The following is a 25,242-nucleotide window of genomic DNA, read 5'->3' as shown; positions in this document are numbered from 1 at the left end:
TGGTCCACAGGAGCCACACTCAGCGCAGTGCTGGCCAAGCTTCAGCCAAGCCTCCTGCTACTGAGCAGTCCTTGTGCAGATTGCTAACGCTGCTATCTAGACCTTCATCCTTGGGTTCCAGCCTTCGTCTCGGACTCCTACTCCTCTCCCCTCATGACCACCATTCCCCTAGGAAGATTCTCTTTTTTTCTTCTTGGAAACTGCAGTGTAGCCAGCTCGCTTTCCCGAAGTCTCCCTTTCTATCCTCTTTGTCTTTCCCCACCCTCTCTCCACTCTCCATGCAGTGAAAATGCCACTGTTGCAACCTGAGTTTAAACCCTTGTTCCCTGGACCTTTTAATGGCCTCAGCACCTACCAAGCCCTGCAGACTTGAAGTCCCTGGCACCTTCACGTCTGCTCTGTCCACTTCGCCACATGCTTGCGGTTGTACCTTTGCAGTGCACTCCAGTCAGTACCCCCCATCCATGACCAGGGCTCCATCTGGTGTGGGTCTTTGCCATCTTACTGGGGACCAAGGGAGACTGTTCTGCTTCTTGCTTGTGTCAGGTGTCTTTCTAGAAGCTGAACCTGCTCCCCTTACCCTCTGAAAGGTTACTGTCATCCCCCAAAGCCCCATCTCGAGTGTGACCTACAGAGGCCTCCCTGCCTCAGTCCCCAAGAGGCCATCTGCCATTGTCTCCAGTGTCTCAGCCTCTGTCCCGGCCTCTGAAGCCTTCCTGTGGCCTAATAGGCAACTGTACACCTCCAAGTGAAGTCTGCAGCAGGCTCAGGGCCAGGCCATGAAATGGATCATGTAACCTAGGGCTTCCCTTAGTGGTAAAGAAACAGAGCCCTGGGTTTTGTGTTTCATCCTCAAACACCATAGTGGAAAACCTTGCCCAATCAGCTGCCCAGGAGACAGTAGCTTCAAAGACTGCTTCTGACTACAAAAAGAGATCCCAAAATAGGATATATCTTTAGTCACTAGTAGAGGAGTACAAAAGTGTTTCCTTTCAGGCCTCTAATGACCACTTTGGGATAAGGGAGCTTTGCAACCCTCCTGCCTCAGCCTCCCAGGATGCTGGGATTACAGGCATGCATCACCACACCTGGCTCATAATGAAGTATTTTCAAGGAATAAAAGAAGACATTTAGCACTTTTGACATTGTCATGCAAAGAGCCAAAACTTCCTTTGAACCACCTTTTCTCTCACATTTTCCTATTATTATTAGTGAGTTTGACTTAAACCAGTAGACGTGGGCCCTGGGATTAGCAAACAGCAGAAGAGTTGTCACACTGGGTGTCTTTAGAACAGGGCCAGACATCAGTTTCTGCGAGGCTGCCTAGATTGGTCCTGTTCGAAGAAGGGCTGGAACTGAAGTGGCCTCCCTGCTGGTGGCCTCTGTTACCTTGTGCTTCCTCCACTGCTTCCCGGACTTTCCTTCTTTGCTTCCTCCCTGCCCTACTCTAGCTTCCTTCCCAAAGCTGAATCTTCAGACTTTCCTCCTCAGCTGGGCAGATCCAAGCATTCGGGAGGCTGAGGCAGGTGGGTTGCAAGTTCTAGCCCTTAGCAAGACACCGTCTCAGAAACTAAAAGAGGGCTGGGGACGTAGCTCAGTGCAAAGCCTGGGTTCGATTCCAGTCCCTCAAGAAGGACAGGAGAGAGGGAGGAGGAGGGACCGATTCCTCCAGCCGTCTTCTGGGAAAGGGACCTCTCCCGCTGTCACAGGAGCAGAGTTCCTGTCTCCCAGCCACACCCAAGTCCTCCTGGTGTTGCTTCTGCAGCGATTGTGGAAGTTTCTTCCTTGTCTTCCGCTTTAGAAGGCTTCATGGGTCAGGGTGGGAAGCCACCTGGCCATGGCCTGGAACCAGCAGAGGAGCCCGACGCAGGTGGCCTCGGAGAGCAGAGAAGCACACAGTTCAGTCGGCGAGGATTTTTCTCTGTATAAATAAATCTTGCAGAGAATTCTAGCACATAAACAAACTTACGAATTGAAGCAGGCTGGCAGGCACACAGCCAGCCCTCTGCTGCCCATGCTCCCTCCTGGTCCCCTTGGCAGGGGCCCTGGTCTCCCTTTGAGGCCCAGCAGCATGGCCCAGAGCTCTGCAGGGCTGCCAGTCCCCCCCACTGCCCCTGGAAGGGCACTGCTCCCCAGCAAATGGTGGGCATCAGTCCTGCTTTTTTACTTATTCATAGCCTTATGGCTTTTTAAAAGAAAAAACCTAAAGCTCCTGGGGTCACAGTGGGCCTACAAAGGAGCGGGCCTAGTGTCGAGCCCCCTGCCACTCCGCAGCCTCTGCCCACTGCAGTGACTTCTCTCAGAAGTCAGTTTCCTCTCCATTGCAGATGGGCTCAGGCTCTTGGTGTCTCCTAGCCCCTCCTCCCCTTTCTGCCCAGATTTTGAGTCCCAGGGATTGAACCCAGGGCCTTCATACTGAGCTGCATCACCAGTGTCTGTCCCCGCCCCTGAGCCCCATGGCAAGATCTCACTGAGTTTCCCACCCTGGACTTACCCAAAGTTGCAGTCCTCCTGCCTCAGCCTCCCAGAGTGCTGAGATTATAACCATGTGTCACCATGCCCAGCTTGCCCAGGTATTTTTCAGGCACTTTCTTCTCAGCGCCTCTGACTTCTACAGCCACACCAGCCCCTAAGGAAGATCGCCTTGCATTCAGAGCTCTGCGAAGCCACAGAAATCAACTCTCCCATCTGCCACCACTGCAAACAGCCTGGTTTCATTCTGATCAGGGAAATTTTCTTTCTTTCTAACGCTGTGCCTCTTGAGCTGAATATTTTACATAGGAATCCCAGAGTCTCTGCGAAAGTGGTTTTGTACCTATTTAACATTGTGAATTAAATCCATTCAGTTTTTGAACCAGCATGTCTTACTGAGGTGCCGACATTTTCAAACAATAAATTTTAAAATATTTGCACAGAATCCGAGGGTGTTGAGGGGTTTCCTCAGCCTTTGTGTCTTCAGACTATAGGAAGCCAGTGGATATGTGAGGTAGTCCTGCTCAGCTTTTTTGACTTTATTGTCTGTTCTGTCCATTTTCTGAGCTTCAGCTGAAATCTAAGAAAAAGCAGCATTAGGTTTGGGGCCCAAGTCTTTGGATGTTGGATCTGGTGCAGTTTTGAGAAGTCCCTGGTATGTCTTCACAGATGTAAGCCAGATGGTATAATGCAGCATCCGGGGTGGTAGTCAAGTGGGTGGGGACTGTTTCATGCTGTGTGCAGTTGTGCTGGGGTCCAGGCAGCAGAACGGAGGTGGCCACCTTACTGGACAGATGTTTCCCAGCCATGCGCCTTCCGGGTCAGCCCTGTATTTAACCCGACACGTGAAACGGAATCCAGAGGCTGCCGGCAAACTCACAGCCTACAAAAGGGATCGACCCCAGGCCTGGGATTAAGTGAGGGAATGGGAGGACTTGTTTCCAGAGGGTTCTATGTATGCAGCTCCTGGTGACTTTTTTTTTTCCATAAAAAACGCTTTTTCCTTTTGTCTTTTGCCGCTGGCCCTGGTGATGGACTGGGCACTGATGTAAGCACAGTTTCCAAATAGGAAATTAATGAGCTGCTGCATTCTGAGTGGCTGCTTCTATACCATGGGCTGCCCCCCATCTCCATGTCCCCTCCACGTGTACCCTCACTTCCTCGCCACTTGCTCTGCACACTGTGGGTACCTTCCTGGAGGCAGGGCCAGGCGTGTGCTCCCTGGCTTTCAGAGCATCTTTCCAGGTCCATCCAAGAGGCACTGCACTGGGCCACCAGCAGGATCTGCTGCAGGGGCCCTGTTGCTGGGTGTGGGCAAGCCTGCCAGAAGCTGCCTGGTACCTCCATCTGTTGGACGCCCCGGAATCTGCCGAGGCTGCCCTTGGCCAGAGCCTACCATGGGGGACCCTTATATTTTTGGATGGGGGTCACTCTTGGAATAATCTGAAAAGTACAATTTCGTATTTTTTGAAGAAAAGCTAAAGTATCACAGACTGAAAACTCTTAGAAGGCTCTTTGCACTGAAGGAACAAGAACATGTGACCGGCTGCATCTCTCTCCCCTGGCCCCCATGGCTGCCACATTTTGGGAATCATTTCTGGCCTTAACGGAAGGTGTGGGACCCACAGGGGTCTGTGTGTCCTCCCTGGGAGAAGCTGGGTCCCCACGCAGGGACTCTTCTGGGACTCTCCAGAAGACACCATTTCCAAGGCTCAGGCCCAGCTGGAGCTCCCACTGCCGCTGGCGCTCTCTCCTCTGGGTCATCCCTTACCCCTTTTTCCGGTAGCGGGGGATCACAGTGCTGCAGCCCCCGCCTGCTGCCTACATAGACCCCTGGGCTCTCCAATGTGCACCCCTGCACTTCCCACCTCTTCCTCTCCCGCCTCTCCTCCCCCAGGCCTGTCTTCCTCCTGTCACTTCTGCTTGGCTCCTATCCTGTGGCACTGTGTCCTCAGTCATCCTTCTGTCCCTCATTCCTGCCATCCTCAGCGAGGTCCATGCTTGTCACTCCTCCCAGGCACACAGGAAATGCGCTCTTGGAGGGCTCAGAAGGCACACACCTGAGTCTGAGACTGAGAGCAGCGGCTCTGGAAGTGGCCCAGCTCTGGGGTTTCAGTTCTCACAGCCTAGGGCTTGAACCTTCCCAGTTGGACTCTGCCAGTGCCCCTCTTTCCCAGAGATCATCGGTGCTGAGCGCAGGTCTGAGTGCACAGCCCGTTTCGGTCCCCTGGCCATGCACGGCCATCTGCTGGGCATCCAGAGAGCCAGAGTGAGGTTCCAGGTGTGGCCTTCAGCAGGTGACTTGATTTCTCTCATCCTTGGTTTACATGTCTGAAGACTGCTGTCCTGAGCTGCCTTCTCAGGCCCTGTCTCCCAGGAGGTGCGCAGATCCACTCCTAAAGGATGCACTCCCCTCATCCCTCCCCTGACATTGGGCATCTCTGGCCTTTTTCCCTTCTCGAACCCTCTTGTGCTTTTAGTTTCGTCCTCTTGCTTTTCCTTTCATGGAGGAGGTGTGAGAAATGCAGCTCTGACTCAGTCTCCTCCTTCCATGGACCCTGGGGAGGCTGATGCCAGCTGTCCTTCCAGACCAGCCACTGACCAGACTTGGCCCAGCACCTTGGTGCCTTGTGGGTTTTCTCATTGGAATCCCTCCTACCCCTGAGATGAAGGAACCCCTCAAATACTATAATTTTTGTGTTTGTTTGTTTGTTTCTTGAGACAAGTTTTTACTTTGTAGTTCAGATTGGTCTCGAATTCACAGTGATCCTCCTGTCTCAGCCTTCTGAGTGCTGGGATTACAGGTATGCACCACCGCATCCAGCTCAAATGTTGTAATGTTTCATTTCAGGCTTTCTTTTTTTAAAGTATGAAGGCTTGTTGTAGAGAGTACTGAAAAATTAAAGGAATAAAATGCACCTCATTAGTAATCTCTCCTTTGAGCAAGCAGCAGCATCAGGCTGGGTGTCCTTGGGCCTGGACCTCTGCCTAGAAGACAACGCCAGTGTCTGGAGATTTTTTGGTCATAACTTGGTGTTGGGGTTCTTCAGAAGCCAGGTTGTTGCTCAACTTTTTTTTTTAAGACAGGGTCTTACTAAGTCATTAAGTTGTCCATTTGAGGCTCAAACTTGCGATCCCCCACCTCAGCTTCCTACACTGCTGAAGTTGTGTATGCCACAGACCAGTACTGCTTTACATTTTATAACACACAGGTCAACCCCACTGCAGGGGTGATTTAGCTCAACAGTGTGGAGGGCCAGCAGCCCTGTCTGTCCCTCTGTAGAACCAAGGGACGATGCTCCCTTTCCGCCCTACCCTAATCCCTAGCTGTGCCATCCCTGTCAGGGAGCCTGTCTTCTCCTCTGTCTTTCCCCGAGCTGTTCCAGAGCCCACACAGCCCTGTCTGTCACTTCTCAGGGTCTCAGGCTGCGGTCCCTTCTCTCCCCCAGTGGTGGCACTGACAGCTGCTCACCCAGCCTCATGCAGATGCTTTCCACTCATGGCTGGCTGTGTGCTTAGGGGCATCCATGACCTCCAGGCCTAGCAAGTGCAGTCCAGGCCAATGGAGTCCAGGCTGCCTTCGGGAGCAGCGTCTGTGTCTGACACCTCTGTGTGACACCATTGAACACATAATCCTGGCTCCGTAAATCTTGTGTGTATGTGAATTGTAGCTGGATGAAGAAAAATCTGGAAGAAGGCTTCTTCTGACCGCTTCACATGCTGTCTGTCCTGCAGATCCTGGACGAGTGGTTTGGCCGGACCATCATCCGCTCTTGCACCAAGCTGAGCTATGAGCACGCGCAGAGCATGATTGAGCGGCCAGCTGAGAAGATCCCGGAGCGGGAACTACCCCCCATCTCCCCGGAGCACAGCCCTGAGGAGCTGCACCAGGCTGTGCTGAACCTGCACCGCATCGCAAAGCAGCTTCGCCGGCAGCGCTTTGCCAACGGCGCGCTCCGCTTAGATCAGGTCGGTGAGCATTTTACGGGAGGTTTGACTATGCCTGGTGCCAGCATGGGTAAGATGCGGTATGGCACTGTCCTTCCCTGCCACTGCTGTGTTCCAACTGCTCTCCAGACCCCTGTGCTTCCATGAAGCCTGGGGACAGGAGTCACGGCAGAAGGGTGGCACTCATGTGGTGGCCCTGTAACCTAGAGACTGGGATCTGACCCTCACTCCAGGTCCCTCTCCACGGAGGCAGAAGCAGGAGCCAGGGCGTTCTCACCCTCATCTCCCCATGAGGTTTCTGTTTACAAATCCACATTAATCAGAAGCCTCAGAGGGCTGAGGGGCATGTGGAGCATTGGCTGTTGAGGTGAACAGTGGTCTGGAGTGGCACTGTGGCCTTAAATGTCACAGCCCCACGTTAGCGCCCTGGGCCTGAGCAGCCATCACCTAAATCCAAGGGAAGTCTCACAGCCCAGAGTTGCTGGCAGCTGTCTCCCCGTTGCTTGTCAGTGAGTTGTGGAGTGGAGCCAAGCTGCAGCATGGCAGTTTATCCTTTCTGCTTGTAGTTTGTACCCACACTGGGTGCTGGGGAAGTCTCTGTGTATCTGAGAAGTGCAGCAGACAGTGGCCGGGCTGCTGGGGTCAGTGGGGTGGGAACCAGTCAGACCGATGGCACACATTTCTTCCATGGGCCTCTGCAAGGCCTGTTTTAAAGCCTTCCAGCGGGAACTCCATGGCATTCTATCTCCTGCCACAATGCATGTGCGGGCGCCTCCTACACAGCCTTGAGCGTAGGCGCTGCCCAGTCCTCAGTGAAGTGAACTGCTCCCAGCACGGTGGCTGATCAGCCTGGGCCCTGGGGCAGCAGCCAGGGTGGGCCTGGGGGCACAGTGCCTGGGTGGTAGGCAGACTGGGTGAGAGCTGGCTGAGGAGCTAGAGGAAGTCGGACTAAAGACCCAGAGGCTGCAGCACACCTTTTGCTTGCAACAGAATACAGATGCACCCCGATACCTATCCACTAGCTCCCCTCTGCTTGGTAAGTCCAGGAACCTTTGCAGCCCATGCATCCTGGATTTCAGTCCTGTGCAGAGACCTCCTGGTCTCCGAATCCCCTCTGCAGAAGCCTCTCTTGCTCCCTACTTTAGGCTTGGCCTCCCTGGGTCTGCCTGGCCTTCTTCTCGCCCACCCCATGCTTTCTCACCAGATGGATTCTTGAGCTCTAAGGGTTTTAACCACCAGCTGGCTGTACAGGTGCTGAGGACACCAGAGCCTGGCTGCCTGGCTGTGCCTCCTCCTCCAGCTCCAGACCAGCCCATCCACATGGCCTCTTAAACTCTGCCATGGCCCCCTCGCCAGGGCTCACCCTTTCCCATGTGCTGCCCACCCCATTGCTCCCTGTGCTCCTGCAAGGGCCGTACGTGTCCCAAACCTGGGTGTGCTGAGTGCACCTGCCATTGTAAGTAGCAGTTTCACCAAGTGTTAGATCAACTGAGCGACCCAAACATAACAGAGAAAACTCTTATTTTTATGTAAACTTGTTTTGGAAAGACCTGGATAAGTCCAACTTTTGTTCTGTGGATGAGACAACTATAAAAAAGCAGAGAAATCCTGACATTTGGAAAACATTTATACTCTAATTATTTTATAAATGTCTTAAAGACAATGAATTGAGTATGATGTGTTGAGAAAAGATGATGTAAAAAGCTAATTAGCATACTTTTTGTCTTCCTTTTTAAAGATAGTAAATGAAGTGTGTTTATGTAAATTAGGTCAAAACACAAAATGTTTCATTATATATGTACCTCTGCTGCATAACTGCCTTCTTGACCTGACTTCTAGAATAACTAGCCAATAGGTGTGTCACCTTCCAGATCTGTCACCTTATCACTTGGATTAAATGCACAAACAAATGAATCCTCGACAAACTAGAAAAGGCCATGGGCAACCACAGGGCATGCTGGAAGAGGTCAGGCCACCAAAACAAGAGCGATACTGGCTGTTGATACTGGAGATACGATCGATCAGCAGGGCTGAGCATCAGTGTTCTGCTGTTGAACGAGGCTCTAGGTGTTTCAATCTCAGTTTAGCAAGCAGAAGCCCTCAAAGGCTCACTGAGCTTCTGTGCAAAACATCCAGGGAGCGCTTTGTTCCGTTCTGCATTTATGCCACGCTGACTTAAGAGAAAAGTTCTCCTTCACAGTGTGTGGGAGGACATCTTCAAAAGTCTTAATTAGGTTCCATTTAATTAACATTTGAAAAATAATGACTTTGCATCCTTGGAGTTGATTCCATGGTTCCCCAGAAAACAGGTCTGTGGACCCCAGCATTAGAAAGAGGAGCCATCAGTCTCCTGCAGCCAGGACTCTCACGAGGTCATTTATAAATCAGCTAAATAGCCCCATTCAGAAGTCACTGTGTTTGTTCTCCTGTCCCCACTGCCTGTTTTCACCCTCACAAAAATCCATTTTTCCTGGATGCTTTCTGAGTAGCCTGCTGTTCGGAGTTGTTCTTGGAAGTTTTATGAACCTCAGCTCCCTATGTCCATGGTTTTTCATCCATGATTTTCAGTCAAAAAAAACAACAACAATAACAACAACAACAAAAAACCCTTTTGTGCTGGCCTCAATTAGAGATAAGTATGAGTGGAGATGCGGTCCGTACCACATTAGACCCCGATTTCAGTGCAAATCTGCTGGGCCAACAGTTTGGGCTTCCCAGGATGTGGGCTGGGTCTGTAGAACTAGTGCGGTGCCTTTGAGGAGTTGCACAGAGCCATGATTACCTAGGAGCGCAGCGCAGCTGGACTGCTGGGTGTTTACTGTCCACCACTGGACCCTCTGCAGCCCTGCCCATCTTGACAGTGAGCGCAGCCCTAGGACCGCACCTGGCCTGATCCCTGGGGTCGCCTGCAGGCTGTTCTTTGATGGGCAAAGATATTCAAGATACGATTACCTGCTCCAAATTTCTCTTACCTAGAGTTCCAGCCTGGTTCTAAAAGGCATCTCACTCCATGAAATAATTCTCCCTTTTTATGACTCAAAAAACAAACGTAGGCCTCAGTTATTGCCGCGGGCTCTGGTGAGGCAAGCCGAATAGTGTCTTTCCTGAATGACTTCTTCCTCTCTCTGTGTTTTCTGCTGCTGTGATGATCCAGGGAGTCCAGGTAGCTGCCCCTGTCATTCCCTCCTCCTGGCATATGTTTCTCCTGTTCTTAAAAGGAGCTCTGGTGATGGAGCCCAGAATTTTCCTGTGTTTAGCTAAAGAAATCACAGAAGTCTATAATCCCCTGCAGCCTGAACTTCTGAGAGTGAGCTGAGGGAGAGCCTGCCCCAGCCTCGTTCCCTTCTGAACTGCCTGACAGACTTTGGGACGGTGGGACACAAAGCCTGCCCCACCTGACTTGGAGGGGTGCAGGACCTACCTCAGGCTTCTCTGGGGTTCTGTCTTAGCCATTGCCTTCAGAAAGATATGGAGAGCAGGTGGTAGGCTACCAAATGAACCCTCAAGCAAAAGATCTCAGGTCACTGGCTGGTTTCAGGCAATGATACCCACAGCGGTTCGCGGCTTTCTCAGCCCGCTGTGCATGAGGGCTTCTAAAAGAAACCCAGGTCACTGGGCCCCCAGGCAGGCTGCACCCTGGGGACAGGGTGACTGAATCAAGTGAAGAAACTGGTATTTCCATCTTCTAAGGCAAGTTTCCCCAAACTGTGTCTTGCAAGTGTGAGGTCATGAATTCGATCCCACGTACAAAAAAAAAAAAAAAAAATTCCCCAAACTGAAGGAGTGTTGACTGAGTTCCTAGCTGCACCTTCCGTGACACTGACACAGTTTCAAATCCAAGCAGTTTCTTTGTAGACTTCTTTCCTCTCCTCTCCCCCCTCCCCTCTCCCCTCTCCCCCCTCTCCTCTCCCCTCTCCCCCTCCCCTCTCCCCCTCCCCTCTCCCCCCTCTCCCCTCTCCCCTGTGAAGCACTGGGGACCTAACCCAGGGCTTCACGTGCTAAGCAGGTGTTTTCCAGGGAGCTATCCTCTGTCCCCAGCCACTAAGATAACCTTGTCCCTAGGAATCGCCCCCATGTGCTCTGGGACCCGAGCTGCTGTGTCTTGCTTACGAGTGACCTTGACCCAGCCCAGCTGTGTGTTGGGGTTGGCAGACTTCCTGTCCAGGGCCGGAGAGCAAGCAGTGTGGGCTCAAGGGGCACTGTCATGGGAGTTCGGGCCACCTGTATGTGTCACACAGGGGAGGGTGGCCCTGCACCAGTAAAACTTGAAGGACACCAAGACTTGAATTTCATGTAATTATCATGTGTCATAAAATATTGTTCTTCCTTGGATTATGTTCAACTGTTTTAAAATGTAAAACCCATTAGCTCCTGAGTCACAAGCAGGTGTGGCCTGTGGTCCCCATGTTGGTGACCCCCGTGTAAGTGGCCACAGGCATCGCCCATCACACAGAGAGCTTTTAGCATCTCATCACTGTGGCCCCGGGAAGCCAGGCTGGCTAATGGAGAACAATTGTGCTAAGTTAGCTTGCAGGATGGTTTCGTGCAATTAAGTAAATTATTCTTTTGATTAGTACATGCTTAGCAGGTCCAATTAGAGGCTGGAAGCCAAGGAACGAATTCATTTAGCTGCAGCTCCTTCACCCCATGTATGGGGTCGGGTCGATTTCATCAGCCTAAAGCCGAAAGAGCAGAGGCACTCAGCCTCTTCTGCAGGCTCCTCGCAGCTGGGCGGCCCTGCTGCCCCCTCCCACACCTGCCCTGGTGCTGAGCTAAACAGTGCGTGTCAGCAAACCGGTTCTGCACCTCCTCTCTTGTGCAGCTGTTTTCAAGAAAAGAGCATAAATACATGATGATATTTTTATACATGATGATATTTGATGCTGGGTGAGAAGGGTGAACATATTATTCATCTTACCTGAATCGTCCTGAGTCTTGTTATTATGTCATTACTAAGACATAAGAGTGAGCCAGGCGTGGTGGCTCTGGAAGGCTCAGACAGGCTGGTCACCATGAGCTAGAGTGAACCACATAACAAGACCCTGTCTCAAAAACCCTGAAAACATACAAACAGAACAACACATGGAAACACCCTGGAGTACAGAGGCAGTGTGGTGGTGCATGCTTTGTACCATGACCCTGTCTCACAGCACCTAAGTCAGTCACAGGAGCACTGCAGACCAGGTAGGGTTTTCCCCAGGCAGAATCCTTCCCTCCGCTTGTTTTCAGAAAGCCCAGTTGTGCTCGGGGCTGGAACTCTGACAGCGAAGAACTAAGACTTTGTCCCAGTTCTCAGCAAGTGCCCAGAGTCACCAGGGATCCAGCAGAGAACCGAAACATGAGAAATACTGTGATAGAGCTGTGTCAGGGAGGGCAGCTGTGATCAGGGTTGACCTCCCCCAGAGGCACATGAATGCCAGGTCCCTAAAAGGCCCAGACCAGAGGTGGCCCCCTTGTTCCTGTGGGGCAGGGGCAGGGACTGGACCTTGCAGCCTGCAGGGGTGGAACTGGGGCAGCCATGAGAACTGTGCCGAGGAAGTGGGAGGACGTGTCTAATCCCCAAGAGCAGTGCCGAGGGTGGGCGAGAAAAGACAGATCCCAGAGAAGGGAAGCCCCTGATGAGTGTTTTCTTGCTTAACCATGGAGGGAGGAAGGGAAGGAGAGATGGAGAAAGGGAGTGTGGGAGAAACAGGGGACCCGGCTCCCAGTGAGGCCACATGTCCATGTGCTGCTGGGGACACAGGCCAGAAGGAGGCCAGGCAGAAAGACAGTAGTGTCCATTGTGGGCTTTTGCCTTTGCAGGGCAAGAGTGAGACAGGACAAGGGAGCCATGCAGTGAGCATCAGGATGCAGGGGCTGAGGCCTGTTGGGAGGCCTGGACCCCTGGGACCCACTGGGAGCCAGCAGCATCAACAAGCCACAAAGCCACAAAAGCAAGAAACCTCACTTGGGAGAGTGGCCCTACAGACAGCAAGGCTAGGGCCCAGCCCAGAGCACCCTCCCTCTGCCAAGGGGACCCCTCTTAGGTTTTCCTGTGGGCTGAAGACTATGCTAAGCTGTGGGGTGGCACATGGGAAGCGGGTGCACTCCCCATGCTCGGCTGGTAGTGGGCTTGGAGAGACCAAAAGTGCTTCCTAGAAATGCCAGCCAGACAGCAGCCCAAGAATAGCAGCCAGAGCCAGGTCCAAGGGAGCCAGGCCAGGGGTTGGTTAGTGGGAGTGACGTGACATGGGGGAGGCCTGCTGGAGGGTGTACCACCTTGTGCAGCAGTGCCGCATGATGAGGCTGGGAGAGAAGAGTCCACCTGGAGGTTTAAGGGATTTAGCCCAGCTGTGGGCCTGAGGCGGAAATACAATCCATCTACTGCCAGTACTGCTGAGTGAGGGGAGGGCGCCTGAGTGGGTACAAGTGTTTCCATGGCCCAGAAGCAGTGAGTGGAGAGGACAGTGGGCAGCTAGGGACGGCCAGGCATGGCTTCTCCCAGGACGGCCCAAGCCACTTTGGCTACAGGGTGCCTGCTTCACTTCTTCTGCAGCTCAGGCTTCAACCCCATATCCTCTGCTCTCCCCTAGAAGCTAGCCCTCGGTAGGCAGCACTTTCACCTCTTACCCATCTTTGTTGTGTGGCCTGTCATCTTCCCTAAGGCTGTGAGTTCCTGAAGGGCCAAGATGACATCATTTGCATCTTTGTAGCCCCAGCCCCTGCAGGACTGTTTTCACAATCTCTGAAACCAGCCGAGCATCCCGGCCTTTTAAAGGACGCAGCAGCGCTGGGCTGGCGGTGCTGGCTGTGGCGGAGCGGGCAGTGGCTGTAGAAGAAAGTGCTTTCGCAGCAGAGAATCGGGCACATGCCATCTGACAGGGCAGTCCCCTCTGTGAGGGAGAGGGCTGAGTGTCTGATGGTTCACCAGGCACCTGAGGTTTAAAATGAGCTGTAATGAGGACTCCGACGAGCAGGAGCTGCCTGGATAGACGTGAAGCCAGGAAGCGAGCACACTGCGGAGGCTGGCGGCACTTCTACCGTGTCCTGCTCACTTCTGTGTCCCCTCGAATGGGAGGTGGAGCCCCCCAGAGTGCCATCAGGGAAGGCAGTGCAGGCTTCAGCATGGCCAAGTCCCCAACTGTCTCTTGGGAAGTTCCCTCAGGGCCAGCTGACTGAGCTCCCCCTGCCCCAGAAGCGAGCTCGAGGCTCACAGTGAGCGAGGTCTCCAGGCCAGTGCACCCTCACCAGATCCTGACAGTGCATGATTTTGCCTCACATGGAAATGACTTCCCTCATTTCTCTCAAAAAGCAGGAGGTTCAGAGCAGTTGGGGCAGGTAACTTCCTAGCCAGAGCTTAGGGTGGGCCAGAGGACACAAACCGAAGTTCCTGGCCTTTCCAAGGGACACTGCTGGGAGACAGAGGCTCCCACGCTGACCAGTGAGTCCTAAGGAAGCCTGCGCAGTTGGACTGGACACCTGAGAAACACCCTGGATTCTCAGAGATTTGTTCTTTTCAGTGAGTGTCCTTGACAGATGACCAGGCCCCTCCTTGGGGCCTCACTTGTGATTGGGAGGCAGTCAGATTCTTCCCATTTTTTTCCTCAGGACACACTGCAACCCCTGCCCTGCCCCTGTGTCACACCCACGTCACTCCAGCATGTGCCAAGTAGCTACATAAGAGACATGGAATTCTTTGACGTTAGTAAAACCTGCACCAGAGCGCGGGAAGCCTTGCAGCTGATCCTTAGATTTTGACCATGACCGCACTTGGGCCCAGCCCAGTTGATTGCGATGTTCCTTGCTCAGCAAGCCAGGGGCTCTGCTTCCCAGGCACAGCCTTTTTGTCCTGTTCACCATCTGTCATACACTCAGAAGCCACCTGGAGTTCCCCCAAAGGCTGCCGGAACCTTGTCACGCAGGAACCTGCAGGCATCTGGGCCAATCAGATTCTCAAAACTACCTGGTGGACAAGCCATAGGCTCACCGGCTTTCATTCTGACCAGCACGTACAGTCCCTGTGAAAAGCCAGTGAGCTCCTGTGAGCCACGTGACCGTGTAATCTTCATCCCTCATTTATGAGTGAAAACATTCAGCACCAAAACAAAGGCACAGTTTTATAACATGGAGAAGCCTTTTATGTTGACTTGGTTGACCTATTTGTTTGTCATCTTTTTCTCGTTTTGTTTCATCTCAGACCAGCCTGTGAGAACCACTAGATTTATACATCAGATGTGAACGGTTCAGGCTTGCAAGGTTCTTGGTCATGGATCTTTCTCTGGTGTACCCTACTCCCTGCTAACCCCAGCTGCTCCCTTCCTCCTCTCTGCCCTTCGCAGAGCCTGGAGTCCCACTTGCCACCTCCAGAACCCCACACAGTGCCTTCCTTCCGCAAGCCCGTACAGGCGGGCGACCTCCTCCCCCAGCTGCTCCGCCTCGCCCGTCTCATCCCAGCTGGCTGGCGGGATGTCGCGGCCCATCTCACCCACTGTGCTCGCTGGTTTCCTGTGTTCCCTTTGCTGTCCTTCTCTGCCATGCTTCACCAGGCCGACCACCAGCCAGCTGCCATGCTGGAGTGACCTCCAAGACCATGGGGCCCGAGAACTCTGCACCCACTTCATGGCCTCCATTTGAAACTGGGGTTCTGTAATTCCTTGAGAAAATTCCACATTTCTAAAAGAGTGATACTGTTGTAGCACAGTGGATTTTATGTATAGTACTGTCTGTGCTTTCATTTTGAGTGACACACAACAGGCATTTTTAAACTAAAGAGATTTTAAATTATTTTATAATTTGAGAATATTCTATTTGACTTATCTTTTTAATTTCCCACATAGTTTTTTAGATAGAGTACTCTGCCAGGTACTGACCGAGTGGAATGAGGTGGCCATGGAGGGCGGGGACAGGGGAGAGGGGCACTCGTGCAGCGAGATGGCTCACGGGAACTTGTGGGTGGTTGGTTCACAGGTCGCTGCTGGGGTCTGGAGGTGCTGCTCTGAACGCTGTCTGCGACTCGGTCATTCCAACTAAGTTTTCTTCTGTACAAAATGGGACTTGCCCATTTTCTGTTAGAAAATAGTAGAAATGCTAAAAACAAATTAGAAATTTGTCACCCTTTGAATTGTTACTCTGTGTCCGCCCGTGTGGCAGGAGATGAGGCAGCACCCAGGAGAGACCTCAGAAGCTTCTTACCTGCCTGTGGGCATTCAGCTGGCAGCCTCTAAAAGAGGAAATTGGCTGGGCACAACAGAGTCTGTGCATGTGAGCAAGGGCTTGGACAGAGCCCTCGGAATGTGGCCAGGCTGCCAGCAGGCCGAGACCACCTCGCCACAGTCAAACAGGTTCTGTGCCTCACTCGGGGCCCCCAGGCCCTCTCCCCTCCAGTGTGAGGCCTTCACTCACTCTCCTGCCCCTAACACTTGGGTCCCCTGATTGCCCCTTGATTTTCCGTATTTTCTGTGTTCCAGCCCTGAGATGTGCAGGTCAGGCATCTTTGCCATTTTCTCAGGTGTGATCTTCTTAGTAAGCAGCTTCTCCTGAAGATGTGTCCGCTGCATGCGCTTGCTATGCAGCGCTGGCTTTATTTCTGGCTAGGCCGTTTCTGGTGTGGTCTCTTCAGCTGTGCTAATGACTGGGGGCACAGTTCCTACCATGGAGAGTCAGAGAGCCTCACCATCTCTGCAACCCTGCACAGGTAGGCACACTCGGGTGGTGTTTGCAGGGGAAGCACGGTCAGCACGGGGATGGGGGCACCTGTGTGGCAATTCTTACAGCTAGCAGAGACCTGTGGAATAGTAGAGCTCTTGGTTCTGAGTGCAGACCTTGGGTCTCTGTTCCATGGCTATGTGACGCTGACTCTTCTGTGCCTCAGTTTTCCCACTGGTTCCATGGAGATCGGAACAGTACCTGTGTTAAGAGATGTTTTCTGGGTATCCTCACAAACCACTGAGCAGGGCCCAATCCCATTTATCTCCACAGAGGCTGTCTCTTGACAGAATATGGAGGGGACAGTGCAGGGCAGTGGCCCTAACAGCTGTGGCCTGAGAAGACCGCACTGTATTGGTGACACTGAGAACTGGTCTGGACACAGGGGAGGATGGAGGTGGAGGCGCAGGCCAGTGGTGCGCTGCCTCCTGCTGGTGCTTGGTGGGCAGGGCACGGTCGGGTGAGAGGAGGGAGTCCAGGAAATATGGTGGGGTGGGGCACACAGGTTCGTGAACAGGAGTCAAGTAGGAGCAGGGATGGACAACGCTGTGCACATCACACACTCAATCATGCACACGAGCTGCACCGTGGTTGTCGTGGGAACACTTTCCTGACTCCGTTATACACTGGCTGCTTCTGGTGTTTGTGGCTGAAGGCCGGGGATACAGCTCAGCAGCACAGTGCCTGCCTGGAAAGTTTGAGGTTGTAAATTTGATTCCCAGTATCAAAAATTATCATTATTAATTATTTTGAGTGTTTTTTCCTTAGAAATACAGTTGTAAAATTATGGGACTGGAGGAAATTAACTTTTTTACTTTTTAAAACTAACTTGTATTTTTATAAAAGTAATACATGCTTACTTTATAAAAATTTCAAACTTAACAAGTACACAAAAACCAACCATAATAAAGTAGCCCGTCACCTGGTAATGACTCTTCAGTGTATCCCAAAATGTGCGCACTTCAGAGCTTTTGGTCTTCAGAGTGTTGTCCAGAAAGGAAAGGTGAAGTGACGCTTTCCCAGCACCGTCCATGCTTCTCACGAAGTGGCCTCCCCTTCACCACCACAGCGGGCTGGGAAGGGCACTTCCCACCTGTTCTGAGTCTCCTGTGGCCCCTGCTGTGCCGTCTCCTACACTTACTGAGGTGTTGTTGGCTTTGGGATCACCAGCACCTCCAGTATCAAAACCCAACTGTGCCCCTCCTGAATCTCCTTTTCCCTGCATCACCTGTAGCAGAACTCCCCCAGTAGGGTACAGGTCCAAGAGCTACCACATTTTTTTTTTTTGTCTTTTTCATTTTTATCGGTATCAGGGATCGAACTCATGACTGCCTGCTTGCAATGCAGGTTCTTATGCTGCTGAGCTAAATCCCCAGCCCCTAGCTACCACATTCTTATGGCCACCACCAGAGCTAAGTTTCAGAGCCATCCCATGTGCCACCACCCCAAGTCCTGTCTGTCGTTTCGGCTTTTCCAGAAGGTCATGTGCTGGGACTCTTTCGTTGGCAGCATTTAACCCAGCTTCTTCCACTTGGTGTGAAAATGTACCTGGGGTCCTTGCTCGACACTTGCCGCAGAGTTGAGTTCCATTGCATACATGTACTCTGTGTGCATTGTTTACCAGCTGAAGGGCCCTTGAGTCCTGTCACAGGTGGACTGTGAATAGTGCTGGGCGGGGACGTCTCCCTCAGGTGTCTCTATGACCATTTTCATTTCCCTTGGGCAAATAGCCAGGAGCAGGAGTGTTGGGTCTTTTGGTAAGTACACATTAAAATATGTGAAAAAGCACTTTCCCAAAGTAACTATGTCACCACTATCAGCAGTGTATGAGCATTGTATTTCTTGTATTGATATTGTCAGGTTTTTGTTTTGTTTGTTACCCGTGCTGGCGTGTGGTGGTGTCTCATAGTGATTTTAATTTGCATTTTCCTTATAGCTAATGATGTTGAGCATCTCTTCTTGTGCGTATGTGCTGTCTGCATATTTTCATTGGTGAAGTCTCTGTTCATAACTTTTGCCCATTTTTAAATTGGGTTGTATGTTTTGTTACTATTGAGTTTTGAAAGTTATTTTTACATTTTGACACAAATCCTTTAGCAGACTGCAAGTATTTTCTCCCTGTCTTGAGACTATCTTTATTCTCTTACATCTTTATTTCTCTGGCTTATCTTTTCATCCTGTTTTGAAAAACAGGTATTTTAGTAGTGCCAGTGTACCTGTAATCCTAGCTACTCAGGAGGCTGAGGCAGGAGGATCTCAAATTTGAGGCCAGCCTGGGAACTTTAGGGAAGTCATCTCAAAATAAAATAAAAACAACTGAGCTGTAGCTCAGGGCTAGAACTTTAGCCTCCTTTGCACAAAGCCACGGGTTTAGTCCCCAGCAATGCTGGAAAAGGAAAAAGAAAACAGGTTTTAATTTTGATGAGGTTGATTTTATCCAATTTTTCCTTTATGCATTATGTTTTAGTGTCCTATCTAAGAACTGTTTGACTAACCCAGGACCAAAAAGTTTTGTGTCGTTTGGAAGTTTGATAGTTTTAGGATTTACTTTCCACTCTAAACATACACCTCCTGGGCCCGGAAGTCTCTTTGGGAAAGCATTTCCAACAGCAGCTTGAGGCACGCCTGAGCACCTTTGGAGGGGAGGGGACCCGAGCTTGTGGCATGGAGGTGTGTGCCCCACAAGTTACCCAGGAGTGGCTTGTGCACAGACCTTCTCTGGCTACAGACTTGGCATAAAGAGGGCTCAAGAAAAAAAAAATCTGTACATTTTCTAGATCAACCCTCCCTACTGCAGCCCAAAGTCGGAGCAGAGTGGTACCAGTCTCGAGTCCCTGCCGATTCCTCGATTCCTTGCAGGGCTTGTGGCAGTGACTCATTGCTCATGTTCTCATCTCATTGACCAGGGACTTTTAGGAGTCGTAGTCAGCAAGGCAGCTTGCTGGTTATCACAGCCGTGGAACTTGGGTTCTCCTTCAAACAGCTGGAGCATGGTGGGTGTGGTGGGAAGAAAGCTCGCTGTGGGGAGAAGCCAAGGATGGCTCCCTGGGAAGGATGTGCAGCTACTGCGTGATGGGAACCTGAGAAACAACTGGCCCCAGCCAAGCTAAGCAGAGGCTGCCATCTTCCATCCATGCGAAAATGTACCCCTGAGAACGTGGCCAGGAGACAGCACTGACAACACAATGTGTCCACCACCATGAGACACGATGCTGTCCTTAGGAAATGGGGTCCAGGCAGGGAGCTTGCTGGGCCAGTGAGGTGGGGAGTGGCTTCATTCGGAAAGAGCTGGCCCCTGGGTGACTGCGCCTCAGTGCTGTGGGGGTGCTTTTGGAGACCTGCCCTTGGAGGTCAACTGTACTCCTCGAGGGGTGGCACAGGACGTCCAGCAGAGTGCACGCTCGGGCCCCTCTGGGAGACTGAATTGGGAGGGGCAAGGTGTGGACACCCAAGAAGCCAGTGAGATGCTACAGTGTCATTCAGGTGAGACCCGGGGCTGTTGTCATGCGGCCAGCAGAAGAAGCAGGTGACAGAGACCAAAGAGTAGAGTTAGGACTAAAAAGGATGTGCATGGTGTCCCAGTGGGGTTCTACCTGGACCCCTGGGTGGGGGACGAGGTATCAGGGAGGACCCTGCAGCCCGAGATGCATGGGGCTGTCCAGTCACAGGTACTCACTAGGTGCTAGCGCAGGGTGTGAGCCTCTGCCAGAAACATCAGGATCACTGTACCTCCCAAAGGACAGCAAGGAGTCCTGGCGAGCAGTGTCCGAGCACCAGAAGCAGCACATGGCGAGAAGGCCCCGTCCCCACCGGAAGCCCAGACATGCAGCTGCAAGAGGGGAAGTGGCCTGCTCCCCTCCGTACCTCCACACCCTCTATTCCCAGTTGAGCCCTTCTCATTTGTTTAAAAAAAAAAAAAGGAAATTCACTGCCGGCCCTTTTGAAGCCCAACATGTCAGTGATCGATGAGGCCGCATTCTACAACTTCAAAGGAGAGACATGAATGAGCGAAGCCTGGCCAGGACAGTGGAAAAGTCCCAGGGAACGGGCGGCACAGGGATGACCCCGCCGTCAGGAGGAGCGCCCCCACCCACCCCTGCTGGTGCCACGCAGAGACACGGACAATGCCACTTTCAATAAATCATGAAAGATCCTGAATGCCCCATTTTGTCCTGCTTTCAATGGGCCGTGGGCTTGTGCTTAAGATATAGCCGGCCGTTTGTGCCGGGTTCCCAGTGACTCAAAGGCTCAAAGTTGAGTGCTCGCTCCCTGTATAATGGAGTCTTTGCATATGTGATTTGGGGGAAGATTTTTTTCAGATTTCCATAGCTAGTCATAGGGGAGGTGACCTCGTGGATAGCGCAGGGCATTGTCCCCCGTGACACATGCAGTCTTTGAGCAATGCTGAGCTTTGTGGGGTATCCATGCAGCACCTAATTCAATCACTTGTCCACCTCTGCCCCCTCCAAGCTCAAAGGCAGTGCTGTGTGCTGCAGGGAAGCCCTTGGCCCCAGGGAGCCTGGCCTGGGGTGGCTGCCTGATCTGGTGGGGTATGCACAGTGCACAGGAAGGTGCTGCTGGGCGCGGCCTGCAGGAGCCCCCAGGTTTTTCGACACTGGAGCCTCAGGATGAAAGCAGAAGAATAATCCGGGATCATTCAAGGGCGGGCGTAGTCATTTCCTTAATTGTCTGTGACAGGCAAGAGCTGTGTTTTTCTAAAGAGGCTCAGAGGCTTCCTTGGCTTTGCATTACTAATAACAAACAGCCAGAATTTATTGAGAGCCTTCTGCTGGTCAAGTGCTTTCACATGTCACCTCATTTACTCCTGGAGTCTCATACCCATTTTTACAGATGAGGAAACTGAGGCTCAGGGGTGAGGAACTTGTCAAGGAGCACACAGGTTGAAGTGGCAGACCAGGGCAGAAATGTTTCCTTTCTAAGGTTGTGGAGGCTGTTCCATAGTCTGCTACAAATCTAAAAAGGAGTGAAATTCTCATCTTAGGATAACTCTGCAGGGCTGTTTAATTACATTTCTAGAATGTTCTCGAAATGACAAAGAAGGAGACCAGACTGGGGGGCCAGAATTAGGGCTGGTGGACCATGAGGGAAACCTTTACCCTGAGTGCTCAGTGGGTGCCCTGTCCAGGTAGGAGCAAAGTGGCCAGACCTAAGCAGGCTCATTGTGCCAGTGTCGGTCTCCCAGACACAGCAATGCTGTGCCTTGTGTAAGATGTCACCTCCGATGGAGGGTGGGAAGAGGGCTAAGAAGCTGTCTATTCCACCCGTGCAATTCCTGTGACACTGATTGTCTCCTAGCAAAACATGCCCCGTGGGGTACAGCTATGCCTGCCCGAGTCTCCACTTGGGCTGCTTGCTGTTGGGATGGGGTCCATATAACACAGCTCTGGGGGGCGAGGAAGGAGCTGAATCTGGAAGAGGATCCGGATTTTAGCATCTGTCAGATGGGAAAGTGCTGGGCCCAGGATCAGGCCCAGACTTCAGCCCCAAGCTGCACACATGGGACCTGGAACTCACATCTCAGCTGCCACTGTGTGCCTCAGGGTTGGTTCCCCACAGCCAGTAGGGGTGGTGACAGCACCCTGCCTGAAGGCTCCTGGTGAGAGAAGCCAGCTGGGTACGCAGGTGTGCTCAGCACAGGAGGAGGGACTGAGTCGGCTGGGAGAATCACCTGTTTTTGAGTTGTCTCCTTCTCTTAGCGGCCCGGCTTAGCTGTCACTTGTCCGTGGAGGATTAAGTATCCACGGCCATCCCAGAGGTGCAGGGCAGCTGTGACCAGGTGGTCTCTGTCCTCACCCAGCATGAGTCAGTGTGACTTTTATCACTCTGCCTGCCTTTTCCCTGAACAGTACATGGTATCGGCCCAGGGCTGCAGAGACAGTGCTCAAGTGAGCCTGTGGATACTCAGGGAGCCCCTTTTCTGCCACCGTCCTTTCAGGGCTGAAGTCCTGGGCGCCTGGCGTAGTAGTGCTATTTCTCTGTGGGGCTGCAGCCCTTCTCTTCAGTTGGGTCACACCAGACCCCGCCTTACTCTTGGCTTGTGCTGCTTTCATTATTTCTGCTGCTCAGCATTCTGGCTCGCTGACTGATGTTTCCTATTGTAGTCTTGTAGAAACCCTGAGCGTGAGGAGGCCTCAGGCCTCTCTCTGGCCTCCGTGAAAACTTGCTGTGAGACTGAGCCATGCCAGGGGGAAGTTTGACAAGGTGGAGCCAGGCACCCTGGATCCCAGTCGATGTCACAAGAGTGGGCTTGCCTGCCTTTATCTGCTCCTGGAGCCCCCTGGGAAGCTGAGGGCCAGGCTGCTCACTCCTGAGGAGGCAGAAAGAGGCCCCAAGGCCCACATTATGGTGCCCCTAGTAGGGCTGTGTCCGTAGACCCAGAGGAGGAAGGGGCCATCGGAGCTCCAGCAAGTGGGCCCCCGAAGGAAGTGCAGACCTTGGTGTCCCAGGGGCTCACCTTCTGTTTCCAGGTTGGCTGATGCTGCCTTAGTTCCATATTGCCTGACCTTGAGCAGGCGAGTTCCCTGACCTTTCTGAATGCCCTTTCTCCCCTCACTCAAGGGCGGCAGGACCTGCACCCGTCACACTGTTGGCAGTGCCTGGCTGCGTGTAGAGTCTGTGACTGTCAGTGCTTGGTACAGGCTCCTGGTCACTTTTATCTAAAGCCCCGCAGAGGGCTCCAGAGGAATCTTTGGGTTCTCTCTAGTAACTCAGTCTGTTGGGATGGGATGACTGTAGGACTCTTTATGCAGCAGGGACACACGTACTCCGGTGACAGATGGAGAGGGGGAAGAGCGGAGCTCCACAGCACCCTCCACCTACTCCAGCAGGTCGCACAGCCTTCTCCTTCCCTGGCTGTGGAAGCTCTGCCTCAGAGCCACCCCCAGGTACACAGCCTCCCGGAAGCCACCATGGCCTAAGGGACCCTGCAGACTGTGACCACAGCTTCACAGCAGAGCTGCATTGACAGCATGGCCACCAGCCAGCCCTGTGAGTGCCATGGGGCCACTGAAGACAGCAAGTGAAGCTCGAAACCTCCAGGGAGGCTGGCAGAGGTGCTAAGTAAGGTTTCCAAGCACTGTGCAGGCAATGAAAATGAACTCGAAGGTTGTGACATCACTCAGATGTCTTCACTTTTGTACCCAGTTGATCCAGTGAGTCCCAAACAGCTTATTCTGACATCTCGTGTCTTCTTTGGCCTTTAGCTCCTACAAGGACTGTCCCAGCCTCAGTTGTCATTGTGTGCGCGGTCTGCAGCAGGCACTCTTCTCACTGCCTTCCCTGCTTTATTTTTCACAGCAGTTTGTGCAGTAGATGCTGTCATTGTCTCCACTCTGCAGGTGCAAAAAATGAGGTACAAAGAGGTTAAGTAACTTGAGGCTGCTTAGCTGGGCGGAAGCTCAGGATTAAAGGCCAGGTAGTCTGGCAGGGCCACGCACTTTCCATTTGTTGGTACTGGGAATTGAACCCAGGACTTTGCACAGAGCTCCATCCCTAGCCCTTTTTTACTTTTTGTTATCAGACAGGGTCTCCCTGAGTTGCTCAGGCCAGGCTCGAACTTACTGTCCTCCTATCTCCATGCTGTCCTTTCAGATTAAGCATCGTCCTGCTATTGGCTACATTCTGTTGGCGTGCGAGGTCACAAACAGAATGAGCGTCTTTCTCAGGTAGTGAAGCCTAGGGCCCCAGCAGGAATCCAAAAGCAAAATGTGTGAGCCCTGAGGATGCTGGAAAGAGCTTGTCTAGTCTGACAGGCAGAAGGTTAGACCAGAGGAAAGGTGCAGACTGGACCAGAGCGTCAGCCTCGGAGAGCCTTATCTCCTGAGTTCTAACCCCAGAGCTCCTAAGACAAGTAGTGAAGTTAGGGGAAGCATTAATGAACATTTAATAAAATGTTTCCCGGGGGTTATTGTGAAACTTACTCTTTTTGACATGTAATAGTATTGTAGTTTCATAAATGATTTTCCACTATACAAGATTACCCAAGGATCTTCCATATGAATGCTGATTCTTCAGTTAGCAAGACACGTAAAAAGTGGGGTTATTGTCTTCTGAGTCCTCCCCCTTCTGATAACCTTCACGAACCTCTTTCAGTTGTCTTAGTCTCTGTGTTTCACCTGCATATAAACATCTGTCCATGTTGCCTTTAAACTTCAAAGCACCCTTGTGTTCTTTGGGTTTTACCACAGGTAGAATGGCCACACAAAAGGCCGACACATTGTTCTATAAAGAAGCAGGCAATTATCTTGGCTGGGAATAGGAACTTGGGTGACCCGAGATCCTCCAGGTAATCCTGGGCTCTGGGCAACCCATTAAGCAGTGTGAATTCACTGGACATTTTGGGGCTGGATGTAGTGGGGAATGATTCCCTTGCCAAGATGTGCGCTCAACCCGCTACTGCAGGCTGAAGCCAAGTTGTGAGAACAGGCAGCAGGCAAGTGCCGATTGGCTGCCCCAAGATCCGAAAGGACCTCAGTGGCTGTGTTGTCCTGGAGTATTGACTAGGTCCCAGCCTTGTCTGAGAGAAGGGCAGAGAGTGAGTCTGGACTCTAGTCATGAACTCTTGACGGCTGCTCTTGGCTGCATGAGACAGATTTAGACAGAGCAGATCTCTCCCCTGCCTCCTGCTCTCCTGACAGCATCCACAGATGTGTGCACTGCTGCTTCTGGAACCCACAGCCTCACTTTCTAGCAGATACAGCAAGGGCTGGTCAGCAGGGCTTTCTTCCTATAAACCTAGAAGCAGCCCATGTCCTTTCAGGAAGTGGGCCTCGGGGATGGCACCGAGGAGCTCAGCCTGGACAGGTAGAAAGCCCAAGGCCCCAGGACCTCCCCTCCCCTCAGGCAGGCCGGAGCTGCTGGCTCCAGCGAGGCTTACATAACTCTCAACTCCTCAAGTCCCTGGAAACTGAGGCCAATTCCCTGGAAGATCACTCTGTTCTCTCCTGTTTTTTCAAGACCAGAGCCAGCCAGATCACTGGCTTTCAGGGCTGTATGGGAATGTCCCATTTTCTTTCCTCCATGAACCGATTGCCTGCCGTAACGGTCACTGTTTAATCCAGCTGTGGGCAAGGAAGCTGGACTCTCCCAGTTTTCTCTCTGTTTGGCTTTTATTCTAAT

The 25,242-nt window shown here is 52.2% G+C and overlaps 1 protein-coding gene across 3 annotated transcripts in view; it reads left to right on the top strand.

Annotated features, from left to right (window-relative positions):
- Positions 1-25,242, top strand: part of Dis3l2 (DIS3 like 3'-5' exoribonuclease 2) — a 266,965-nt gene that overhangs the window by 212,235 nt on the left and 29,488 nt on the right. For all 3 annotated transcript variants that reach the window (XM_063237106.1, XM_003474416.4, XM_013157595.2), the window contains one exon: positions 6,208-6,441. In XM_063237106.1, the coding sequence (XP_063093176.1) occupies positions 6,208-6,441 (234 nt within the window). The remainder of the gene's footprint in view (positions 1-6,207; positions 6,442-25,242) is intronic.

The sequence above is a fragment of the Cavia porcellus genome, unplaced genomic scaffold (assembly GCF_034190915.1).
Source record: "Cavia porcellus strain 051 isolate PalLab524CR breed Dunkin Hartley unplaced genomic scaffold, mCavPor4.1 scaffold_26, whole genome shotgun sequence".
Taxonomy (NCBI): Eukaryota; Metazoa; Chordata; class Mammalia; order Rodentia; family Caviidae; genus Cavia; species Cavia porcellus.
This window is presented reverse-complemented; position numbering and strand designations above follow the sequence as displayed.